At 38.8% G+C, this 12,993-nt stretch overlaps 1 protein-coding gene across 3 annotated transcripts in view; it reads left to right on the top strand.

Moving 5' to 3' along the window:
- The window catches only part of LOC144685840 (protein phosphatase 3 catalytic subunit alpha-like), a 492,753-nt gene extending 480,267 nt beyond the window's left edge, over positions 1–12,486 (top strand). For all 3 annotated transcript variants that reach the window (XM_078550784.1, XM_078550785.1, XM_078550786.1), the window contains 2 exons: positions 9,400–9,447; positions 10,879–12,486. In XM_078550784.1, the coding sequence (XP_078406910.1) occupies positions 9,400–9,447; positions 10,879–11,063 (233 nt within the window). In that variant the 3' untranslated portion in view covers positions 11,064–12,486. The remainder of the gene's footprint in view (positions 1–9,399; positions 9,448–10,878) is intronic.
- The last annotated feature ends 507 nt before the right edge of the window (positions 12,487–12,993 follow it).

The following is a 12,993-nucleotide window of genomic DNA, read 5'->3' as shown; positions in this document are numbered from 1 at the left end:
TGTGCACAGTTCTTGTCACCACATTACAAGAAGGACAGAATTGCTATGGAGAGAGTGCAGAGAAGATTTACAAGAAAGTTGCCAGGGCTTTAAAATTGCAGCTATGAGGAGAGCTTGGATAAGTTGGGGTTATTTTCCTTAGAACAGAGCTGGCTAAGGGGGTGACTTAATTGAGGTGTACAAAATTGAGGGACCTAGACAGGGTAGGTAGGAAAGACTTGTTTCCTTCAGCTGAGGGGTCAATCACTGGAGGCATAGATGTAAGGTAATTGGTGGAAGGACTAGAGGGGACATGAGGGCTAGAATTTTGCCGTCGATGCGCAGGAGTGGGCCCGACACGCTAACGCATAAAATGATGCGCGATGACGTCGGGCGTGCGTCCCGACATAATCGCGCGTCATTTAGATATTCCGTTTGGGGGGTGCACAGCCACCTCCGGCTGAACTGTCAATGGCCTATTAAGGCCATTAAAAAACAATTAAACTTGTTAGCAATGCTGCCTGTCCAACCTTAAGGTTGTCGGGCAGGCAAAGAGCCCAAGCGGCCTTCGCGTTTTTCTGGAAACCTCATCCACGGGTGGGACGAGGTTTCCTGAAGGTTTCATAAAATAATTAATAAAATTTTGCACAATTCACAAACGTCCCAGCTCATGTAACACTGTCGCATGATGGGACATGTTTAAATAACTTTTTTCCTCCTTTATTAAAAAGTTTCACTATCAATTTAATCTCTCTTTTTCACCCAGAGGGTGGTGGGCGTCTGGAATTTACTGCTTAAGTTGGTGGTTGAGGCTGAAATGTTCAACTCATTTAAAAGGTACCTGGATCTGCATCGGAAGTGCTGTAACCTGCAATGCCATGGACCAGGTGCTGGAAAGTGAGATTAAATTAAGCGGCTAGTTTCTTTTTTCTCTTTTTGGCTGGCGCAGACAAGATGGCCTGAATGGCCTCTTTCTGCATCGCAACTTTTCTATGGATCCATGGGAGTGGTAATGGGGCAAGTAAAGAAACAAAAGTTGTGTCCAGAGGAGATCTGAATGGCAGCTGAACAGCTGCCTTCTGATAGCAAAACAGGGAAAAACAAGATTAAAACAGAAACATTCAAAAAAAAACCAAAACGGAAGCAGAGATTACAGTCTGAAATCGTTGAATTTAATGTTAGGTCGGGAAGGCTGCAAAGTGCCTGATCGAAAGATGAGGTGGTGTTCTTTGAGCTTGCATTGAGCTTCATTGGAACACTGCAATAGGCTGAGGACAGAAAAGTCAGTCTGAGAGCAAGGAGAGGAATTAGAATGACAGGCAATCAGGGTCTCACTCAAACTGAACAGAGGTGTTCCACAAAACAGTCGCCTAATCTGCATTTGCGCTCCTGATGTAGAGCAGACTGCGTTGTGAGCAGCAAATAGCATACCATATTGAAAGGAATATGCATAAATCACTGTTTCACTTGGAAGGAATGTTTGGGGCCTTGGACAGTGAGGAGAGAGTACGAAGTAAGAGGCAGGTGTTTAATCTCCTGTGTGTGTGTAAAAAGGTGCCATGGGAAGGGGTTTTGGGATGATTGAATAGTGGAAGAAGGTATCACAGATGAATAGTCCCTTTGGAATGCTGAAAGGGGAGGGAAGGGAAGGATATGTTTGTTGGTGGCATCACGCTGGGCATGGTGGAAATTTTGGAGGATGATCCATTGAATACGGAGGCTGGTGGTTTGGAAGGTGAGGATAAGGTCTAACATGGTCCTGGGACGGAGGGGAAGGGGGAGAGAGCAGAATGGCAGAAAATAGGTCAGACACAGTCAAGGACCAATCCCTGGTGGGGGAAAAAGGAAGAGAAATCAGAAGCACGGATGTGGAAGGTTGCTCGTTAGAATGGTTGTGATGGAAATGGAGGAGCTAGGAGTATGGAATAGAGTCCTTACATGAAGCAACATGTGAGGAGTTGAAGTCAAGGTAACTGTGGGAGCCAGTGGGCTTATAATGAATATTTGTCAATAGCCAATCCCCAGAAATGAAAAAAGAAAAGTTGAAGAAGGGAAGGGAAGATTCAGAGATGGTCCATATGAAAGTGAGAGAAGGGTGGAAATAGGAAGCAAAGTTGATGAAGTTTTCCATGACCCCTGGTCCACTCCTCAATCATTCCCAACACCCCCTCCCTATTGTGTTATTGGTTTGTTTGGTGTCTCATTGATGAGATCTTGAGGCTTGTATGTTTAAAGATGAACCATTTATTGGTAATCCTCAACTATGTACATATCCCAGTTACTGCTATGCATGGTGCTGCCCAATGCTGGAAGGTTCCTTCTGGACTGTTCTGAGTCTATTACCTTGTGACTCTGTACATCATACTGTCAGCAGTGCTGTTCTCCAGTCCTATGTTAACCCATGCTCTGTCGAGCACCTTTACATTACAATTGCATGCAGACACATACAACATCCCCCTTCTCAAAAGACAACTTTCCTCCCTTCTGACGGAGTATAGCTATTTACAATACAATCTTTACTTGCTATCCCTTCTCCCCACCTCAAGTCTCTGACTTTATAAATTCAGATGGTCCTGAGGCTTGACAGTTCTTCCACATCTCAGCCTGTCATGTTAGGAGGAAAGGTAGTAGCCCTCTGTGTTTCTGGTACTTGGTTACCTCCATTTGACTCGCTTTTTGCACTCCTTGAAGTTGCTTTTCACTTTATTAACAACGTCAGCTTTTTTCAAGCACTGTGGCTTTGTCCTGTTCCTTCCGAAGAGAATGTGTACTCCGTTTGTTCTAGAGTGGTCTCGAATTTTCTTCTTTCATGGTGTCTGCCATGTTCTTGCTGGACATTGACATTTTGCAAATGGAACCTTCATTTCCACTTGTTTCACAATTTCAACCATTTTATTTTTCAATAACTCAAAGGTTCTCAGTAAGGTTGAGGCATCCAGTGCATTGTCTTCTTCTAGTTCCTTGTGCTTCAGTGTCAGATTTACATTTTCTGAACTTATTTCCGTCATATATTTCTCTGTTTGCAGCAGTACTTTGTCCTTGTCCTTCATTTTGGTTTCACTGTTGGCTATGCCTGTCTCCGGTGAAGTCTTGTCTTGTTTCAGTTCTGTGATTGTGCTACTCATGGCTTCATTATCTGCTTGCAGCTTGGGAAAGTTCTACGGCTTTTCCTTTCAATGCCTCTTTTTCATTCAGCTGGTTCTTCAGTTCTTCAATCTTTTTCTTGTAGCTATTGGCTTCCTCCTGGAATATGGAACATTGCTGAGTCTTCTCTGACAATTGGTTCTTCAGTTTGCTCAGGGTGACATTAAATTCATATTGCTTCTCTTCGTAATTTACCAGAAGAACAAACTTTGATCTGATGATTCCTTGTAGTATGTAAAGGTCTTTCAGCAGGTTTTCCTTTTCTTTGCGAAGCCTGCTTGATTCATCTTGAGTTTTCCTGTAATTCAGCAGTCTCCTCGATTTTCTTCTGCTGTTGTTCCATTCTGCTGTTGAAGATGGTCTTCATTTCTTCAAGTTGCTGAATGGTTACACATTCCTTTTGCATTTGATCATGAAGAGCAATCAGCTGTTCTTTCAAATGTTTATTTTCTTGTTGACTCTTTCCAACTCACTCTGGGCTTCAGTGCATCATTTCATTGCTGCTGATAGTTCCAGTGCGGCTTTGTGTAAAGTAATATTCAATGTCCTATTTAGCGCCTCATGTTTTTCCATGGTTACATATTGATTCTTTAAGGAGTCTTTAAATGTTAACATTTCTTTGCGTGTCTTTTCTGGCTGCTGCTTTGCCTGGCAGACCACAAGAAGCTCGGGGTAATGCTTGCAGGTTGAATGGAGTTGTTCCACAAAGGTGTTACCCAATCTGTGTTTGGTGTCTCCAATGTAGAACAGACTGCATTTTGATCAGCAAATAGAGTATACTAAATTTGAAAAAATATAAGTAAATCATTGCCTCAGCTGAAGGGAATGTTTGGGGCCTTGGACGGTGGGAAAAGAGGAGATAAAGGGCAGGTGTAGCATCTCCTGTGCTTGCATAGAAAATTGCCAAGGAAAGGGGAGTATTGTAGGTGCCTGCATGCCATTGTAATGTAAAGGTGCTCGGTAGAGCAAGGATTAATGTGGGACTGGAGAATAGCACTGCTCACAGTATGATGTATAGAGTCATATGGTAATAGACTCAGAGAACAATTCAGAAGGAACCTACCTGCATGGGAGCAGCACCATGCATGGCTGTAACTGGAATATGTACATAGTTAAGGATTACCAATAAATGGTTCATGTTTAAACATACAAGTCTCAAGACCTCATCAATGTGACACCAAATGAACCCATAACACAACATGGTGATCAGCGATGGTATGAAAGGTGGCATTTAAACGATGAACCCAGACAGATTCCCAAGACATGAAAAACTAAAAGCAGCTGGAGCCTGACTAGAGAGACTTGTGCCTAAGAAGAAAAATTAAAGAAACAGTTGAAAAAACTTCACGACAGACTTGGAAATTGAGGAATCCACCAGAGGTTGTGGAGGTCCATTGCAAGACCCTGAATGATGCAGAGTGAAGGAACCTGGTCGGCTCACAAAGACGGGAGAGCAAAATTACAAAAAAGCCGTACTTACATTTTAGATAGATGGCAGTCTCAGAGCTCAGCATCCATAGGGCAACTGAAAGAGAGCTGTAGAAGGGGTCTACAGCCAGCAACATAACACGTGGTGGCAGTGCTGTGCTAAAGTGAATTAAAAATAAGTTAAAAAGAAAAACGGTAGGATAGTGAAAAGCTTGCAAAGTTAGCATGAAAAAATTCTTCTCAGTTGAGTCCTGGCACCTTGGTTGGCAAAAAACTCTTTTGTCATGTAATGTTTCCGGTCTTATACCCTATCACAGACATTCTCTTTTGTTTTCTTCCCACCTCCCCTCCCCCCACCACTTTGCTTGCATAAAACCTATTATTTTTCTAACTTTTCCCAGGTCTGCTGAAAGTTCATGGACCTGAAAAGTTAGCTCTGTTTCTCTCTCCACAGATGCTGCCTGACTTGCTGAGTAAATCCAGCATTTTTTGCTTTTATTCCTTAATTCCACTAATAGGTTGCCTACCTCCTTGGAGCGGATAGCTGGCCCTGGTCCCACCCACTGGGAAAGATCCAGGAGGTGGGAATGCGTTGGGAACCCACCTGACAATACCTTCCCCCTTCTATTTTCCTGCACCTCCCAGCTCCAACTCCATCTAACTGAGATCATATGGGCTATTTGGCCCATCGATCATGTTCTGCCATTCAATAAGATCTTGGCTGATCTGATTCTGACCTTAGCTCCACTTTCCAACCTGTACCACATAATCCTTGACTCCTTTGTCATTCAAAAATTTGTCTAACTCAGCCTTGCATACATTCAATAACCTATCCTCCACTGCTGTTTGTGGAAGTGAATTCCAAAGACTGACGATCCTCTGAGAGAAGAAATTCCTCCTCATCTCTGTCTTAAGTGGGACACCCCTTATTTTTAAACTGTGCCCCCTAGTTCTAGATTCCCCATGAGAGGAAACAGCCTCTCAGCATTTATGCTGTCAAGTCCATTCAGAGTCGTATACCTTTGAATAGGAACATCTCTCATTCTTCTAAACTCCAATCAGTATAAGCCCAACCTGGTCAATCTGTCCTCATAAGACAACCCTTTCATCCCAGGAATCAGCCTAGTGAAACTTCTCTGAGCTGCTGGAATGCAATTATATCCTTCCTTAGTAAGGAAATCAAAACGGTACACAGCACACCAGGTATGGTCTCTCCAATATCCTGTGCAGTTGTTGCAATACTTCCCAACTTTTGTACTATATCCCATCCTCATTACAATAAAGACCAACATTCCATTTGCCTGCCTAATTACTTGCTGTACCTTCATGCTAACTGTTTGTGCTTCATGTACAAGGATACCCAGATATCTCTGTATCGCAGCATTCAGCACTTTCTCCATTTAAATAACATAAAAAACATATAGTAAAAGCCTCTGCAAGTATATAAAAAGGAAAAGAGGAGTGACAGTGAGTGTTGGGTGAGACTGTGGAGTTCATAATGGGAAACAAGGAAATGGCAGAGAATTGAGCAAATATTTTGTATCTCCCTTCACAGTAGAAGACACTGAAAGTATCCCAAGGATTGTAGAAAAGAGACAAAAGAGAGAGCAGAACTTAAAATAACCATGATCACTAGAGATAAAGCACTTGGAAAGCTAATGGGACTAAAGGCTGACAAGCCCCCTGGACCTGATGGGTTGCATCCTAGGGCCTTAAAAGAAGTGGCTGCGGAGATAGTGGATGCATTGGTTGTAATCTTCCAAAATTTCCTCGATTATGGAAATGTCCCAGTGGATTGGAAAGCTGCAAATATAACACCTCTGTTCAAGAAAGGAGAGAGATAGAAAGCAGGAAACTATAGGCCAGTTAGTCTAACATCTGTCATTGGGAAAATGCTAGAAACCATTATTTAGGAGGTAGTAGCAGGACATTGTATTATGATTTTCTCAATCAGACAGAGTAAATATGATTTTGTGAAAGGGAAATCATGATTGACAAATTTATTAGAGTTCTTTGATGATGTAACAAGCAGGGTGGATAAAGGGGAACAGTGTCTAACCCCCTAACTATAGTGTCCCCTACTATAACTACATTCCCTTTTGCTCCTCCTACTTGAATGCCCCATGCATCACGTTGCCGGCAGCTGCTTGCTCATCCTCCCTGCAGTTCCTGCTCTCGTCCACACAAGCTGCAAGAACCTCAAACCTGTTGGTTAATTGCAAGGGCTGAAGCTCCTCCATTGCTAGCTTTTGGATCCCTATACCCGCCTTATTTGTAGTCACATCCTCCTGTCCCTGACCAAGGGCCAAATCTTAAGTACCTCGCCCAATGGGTGTGACTTCTTCCCGGAATAGTATATCCAGGGAACTTTCCCCTTCCTTGATGCATCACAGTGTCCAAAGCTCAGAATCCAGTTCATCAAATTGGAGCCAAAGTTCTTGAGACATTTACTGCAGATGTGGTTGCCCTGGATCACACTGGTGTCCACCTTCGCCCTCATACGACAACTGCAACATATCACCTGCTCTGCCATCTATATTTTGTTTGCAATTAACTAATTAGGTTTTAAGATTAGAATATCAAGGACTATATTATGGAGTCTAACTAGTTACACTATAATTTTAATATAATATTTACATCTCCGGAACCAGTTTAAACTACTGACCCAGTTTAGAGGCAGAAAACTTAAAACTCACCAATTACCTACCTGGTTACCGACATAATGCCTTCAGGCTTCAGCTCTCATTCTCCCTGGCTCCTTCTCTTGGGCCGCTTGTTAAAGGCCAGAACAGCATCTCTTCCATCACTGCACTGAATTCCCTCTCTTACCAAATTCCTAGATTTAAGCACTTGGTCTCACTACACTCAGTCTCTACTGCCATCTTTATGTGACTTACTCCACAGGAACAGAAAAATTCAGCCCACGGTTTCTAACAACAATTGTCTCCTAATGATCTTTAAATATTTTTTGTAGCAAATAATATTTGTGTAGTAAATAGCAGCAGAAATATTGATGGTTCAATTAAATTTTGTCCTAGAAGTTCTATATTATTAGCTTCTACATTTCTTTGTATTAATTAAGCTGAAGGATGATCAAGCAAGTGAATAGAATACTAAATAATATTATAAATGGAAGAATAGGAGTCTTAGTGTGTTACACATTGAAATTTGTTTCTGTACATGGTTAAAAAATCTATTTTAAGGAAGAATTGTACTATTGTATTACAAAGCTTTGGTAACCAGATTTAGAATCTACATAATTAAACAAAGTGGAAGTACTGTACTAACCATAGAACTCAACTGATGCCATGATCATTGGATCACAAATTTCAGGAACTGAAAATATTTATTAAATTCTGTTCAACAACTTTTGACTTTACATCACACAAATCGAGTGATTAGAAGTATAAATGGAAACTGTTAAAAGCATTGTGTCCTTTCTTACTGCATTACAAATCTCATATCCTTTGTAAACAACAAGGATGGCAAAGGTTTTATTGGATGACATTAATTGCTGATGAGATGAAAATTCAGAAACTCTGCCCACATGGAAGGAACCAAATGCTTTATTTATGATTGTATGAAAATTTTCAAACAAAACTAATGCTCACAACATATGAACAGAATCACATTCGTATCTTATTGCTTCTGTTAGCCATCTGCAGCTTTCACTATCATCAAGATGCACCTCGGTCCTTTGTACAGTATAAAAGCTGCTGAATATTGTTTTTCCCTTCATGATAGCCCTATCTAATTGCACAAATAAAACAAAAATAGTTGAAATATTAAATCTCCAGCCATGCAGTCACAACTGATCTTATTACCAAAACAGGATAGTGATAAGTGAACATGAAGGGAAAATATTGTGGTGCTGCTACATGCTTCTCAGCCAGGCACTGGAAGCTATTTTCTAACCGCAAGAAAAGCTTTTAATGTAAGCAGGAATATGATAAGGACAGAAGATGTGATTAGTGTTCCATTTATACTTTTTCTAAAATGATTAACTAAGGTATTGGGAGTGATTCTTTTTAAATGATGTAACATGTTTATTATCATGGCGTAGATAATTTTAATTATCATACAGTATAACATGAAATTGATGTTCTGCATCAGAGCTTATATTTGATGGAATGCATGATTACACTTAAGATAAAATGATTAGCATTAGTTTACCTATTGATAGTAATTCTACAGAATATGGAGAATTCATAGGGATTTCAAAAGATAAGAATTGGTATTCATTTTTCAAATATCAACTTTCAGTATTACTCACCTCTAAGATTGAGTTGCAAACATTCCACATGATAACCAACCGGATGTGTTTCCTCCAAAAATGTGCATGTGTACATGTATCAGCCAAAACTAACATGATTACAGTACAAAGTTTATATTTGTTTAAACACCAAGGGGAGAAAATATGTTTTGAATCTGAATAACGTCTGGTTTTACAGTATATATATTCCATACATGCAAATGAACTTTACATTTTGTATTTATTGTCAACCATCCCTTCTGCCCTATGAACTGCCTAAAGGTCATTTTATAGTGTTGCTTCATAATACCATGTAAGTCTGAAGTTATCCATTTTGTGATGATAAATTAAATTTTCATATCATTTAATATGCCCATTGATTTTTTTTTCCATATCCTTTTATATGCGCAAGAATTTGGCTATATTTTTGTTGAAACTATGTTAATGCTTTATTTTGAGTGTACTGTATATGCAACTGCCACTCCCACGCTGTGCTTCGTGGGGCTTCCTGTTGTCAACATGTTGGATATTTACTACACTGAAAACCCACTCAATTTTCTCATTCATTTTGCATGCAACCCTTCTCTTCTCTTCAGCTACTGTTGAGGCTATTGAGGCCATTGAGGGTGTTGAAACTCATGAAGGTAATATGGGGTATTTGCTCACTGTATTTGTTGTGATAGACTTTAGTGGTGTTGTTTTATTTTACATGCATTCTTCAGGTTCAAGCGGCATGGGCGTAAATAGGCTCCTTAATGCAGGAGAACCAGGTTCACAATGGGAAAGAAAAGAGTTGGTGTATTTGCTTCTTGCCAATACAGCTTTAGTCTAACTCATCTCCTGTTGAAAAAGCAGGATAGTGGAATGTTTTCACTTTGCCATATTTACGCCTATGAAAGGAGAAAGTGAGCTACATGCCATAACCGTAACATACACTGCAGCTTTAACAACTTCATCATTTTTGTGTCTTGATCTTTTCCATTATTTAGCTGCAGTTGCACAGTTTGTTCTTGTTTACTTCTAAATTTAACAGTATAGTGCTGAGAAATACAGCTGAACAATTTGTACAGGTAGTCAAGTGTTCTTCTTTAAATATATGTTTCCAATACACAAGAGCTAAAACAACAACTGTTGGCTAAGTGGTTGTCTGGTGACTGGTGATGTTTGTTGTACAAAGGAACAGCAAGTGCTCCTCAAACTCTTGCAGGTTGCAAGAGTTTGTTTGCTTTTGATTTTAATTTCCTTTTGAAGATCTTGTAATTTTCCATGTTTTATGACATTAACCTTTGCCTGTCCCCATGAGATTTTTTTCTTTATTTTACAATGATCCTAATTTTTTTTTCTAAATCCCATTTCCTAAAAAGAAAGTTCTCAGGACAGACAAAGTGTTTTGTCATTTTCCATGTATAGGACTTTCGTCTACATCCAATTGCTAACTAAAACATTACTAAGTTACAGAAGTATGCAGGAGTGATCTCTGCTACAGTAGGTATTTGTATGTTTGTGTCAGCTTTTCATGTTATAGTTTCACTGCAGATAACAGTAACACACTGATGTTTTTATACCTCTTATTAACATCCATATGTAAAAAAAAATCACAGATAGCTGGAAATAAAATATCTGTCCAAGGAAAAGTCTTCAGCTGATGGTATTTAGTAAAGGAAATCCATTGTTAAAATCTGCTTAGAAAACAAATATGTTGTAAATCACTGGAACAATGACAAAAATTAAAATGATCGTTGCTGAGTTGCAAAACAAAATGTAAGATAAATGCAGCTAAAATTCTACGTAGATTTAGTGGTTGAATTTCCACAAGGGTTGTGTTAAATATCCACTGTAATATCAGTGGAAGATCTGTAAAAACCCTAGAGAAAATGCCTTTCTATGGCAATCAGGAAAACCCTCCTCAGAAATTCAATCCCAAATTTGCTACAGGAAGTGAAACTAAATACTGATCAGACAAGACTTTTATGTTTCTTAACATACATATGCCCAAAATAATATAATCAACAGGTTAATTGTTTGTTTTTCTTTTTCTATTTCTTAACCTACACAAAACAATAATCCAATTCTAGCCATCCGAGGATTTACACCTCAGCATAAAATCAGTAGTTTTGAAGAAGCAAAAGGCCTGGACCGTATCAATGAGAGGATGCCTCCTCGAAGAGATGCAGTACCCAATACTGGCAGCGTTCATTCCACTGGGAAAATGAATGTGTCTGAGTCTAATGGGACAGATGACAACAGCAACATCCAGTGACCTACTTTTAAGACTTCGACAGTTCTGCAGTTCTACTGTGTCAACTGTTTGGTGTTCCAGCCTCTCATATCCAAGACAATGTACTGCTCATTCGGAAGCAAAGAGTTTGAATAAATTTATAAAAGAAAACACAAACCCCATAACTTCCACACAGAAAATTAGTGATAGAAAGCTGGAACCCTTGGCCATCTTGTTTAGAGGGACTGCCATCAGTGCTTATAGACAAGGTGAGACTCAATGCAGGTTATGTATTAAAGCGTGATCTGAGGCTGTTCAGTTGTTTACTTGTTTTCCCTAATGAAAGCAAGGATAGACATTTACAAAGGTCTCTTGTAAACTTGGGTAAATTGTTTCACATTGATACATCCAATGGTGCATTTGCGAAGTAGCACCAAACATTTCAAAACTGTTAAAAGTAAAAATGTTTCATGCATAAATATAGTTATATGATTAATATAACTTAATTTAAAATTAAAGTTTTGCTACTAGTATTGAAATTCTGCAATTATATAAGTCTTAGAAAATCAAATTTGAAGTTGCAAAATGTTTTAAATGCCAAATACCAGATAATTCTGTTTTGTATAAAGACTCCCTGCCCAATTTCTGCGTATTTGGATGCTATCAGGTCTGTTTGATGGTAATCTACTATCCGATCATGTTGCTTGTAACTGGAAACTAAATTATTGGTATTTATCTTTTTGTTGCTAAGTTCTGACATAAAATAACTAGGTTTTGCTTGTCACTTGCCTGTAATGAACAGTTACAAATGGCACAGTATTTTTTGTAAAGTAATTAACGTGCACCACTATAGTGCCAGAATTAGGATTTGTACAGCATCTATAGAATGCATCTATGCATGTGGTTAAGTTCCTTAACAATATGTGGAGCTATATTTGTGCTGTGTTTAAAAAATCTGGCTGTGTTGTATTCTTACTTGCTTTCTCTCTGCAGAATTGGTAAAGCTTTTGAGTTATTGCAATTGATGTACAAACATTGCAGTTAATTTGACAGTTAAAATTATTTGTATTTTTTAAGTTCTCTGTATGTAAAGGAGTGGCTGATAGCACGAATGAGCATATTCAGTGAAACGTTGATTAGTCCAAAGCAACATGTTTGGCTGCCAATGCATGATAGCATGGGTATCAAAACTATTAAATTAATTAAGGCACAGTGTGGTGCCTCACTAAAAGTTAAATTTTGCATATTATCCATTTTCTTCCACTCTGTTGACTCTTGTTTTGTCAAAGCATGAAAACTTTTTGAAGATTTTCATGGATATGATCTTGTAATTCCTCTTGTAATTTTCTCATCTGGAACTGAGGCTTCATATTTAACTTGTTATTTGAAACACCAACATTGTAAGCATGCCCTCTGGAAACTCAGAAACACTTTTTTACTATTCAATAAAATGTGCATGAACCCATCAATTTCTTGAAGATACTGTTTTGTAAAGTCACAAATAAAATGTTACTAACTGTTAGAACAGTAAGTAGGTAATTATGACTACGAAAGTAAACATTGCCCTATATAACATTACCATTAAACTCGCTGCATGTTAGAATATCATAGAACTCTCAAATTGTCATTGGAAAACTTCAGTAATCACACAATTCCATTCCAGAACACCAAAAGAGCAAGTTGTTAAACTTGCAATTCCTACTTGGAGGGCAATGCCAGCATTGTTTCCTATGAATAAGAAATCATAAGTGACAAGATGCTTTTAACTTGAGAGTTTCTGTCGCTAAGTTTTGTAACTTTGCAAGGTGCTTGCATTATGTATTATTTTAAATTCATACCCAACTACAGGATGCAGCACTATAATTTGAACTCAGTTCAAAGACAATAACTTAATTCTTATAATAGTGTGAAACTTCTCAAATGCTCACTCCATTTTCATTTTGAATATTTAACAGTTAATCTGTGAAGTTGA

Source organism: Cetorhinus maximus, chromosome 10 (genome assembly GCF_964194155.1).
Source record: "Cetorhinus maximus chromosome 10, sCetMax3.hap1.1, whole genome shotgun sequence".
Taxonomy (NCBI): Eukaryota; Metazoa; Chordata; class Chondrichthyes; order Lamniformes; family Cetorhinidae; genus Cetorhinus; species Cetorhinus maximus.
This window is presented reverse-complemented; position numbering and strand designations above follow the sequence as displayed.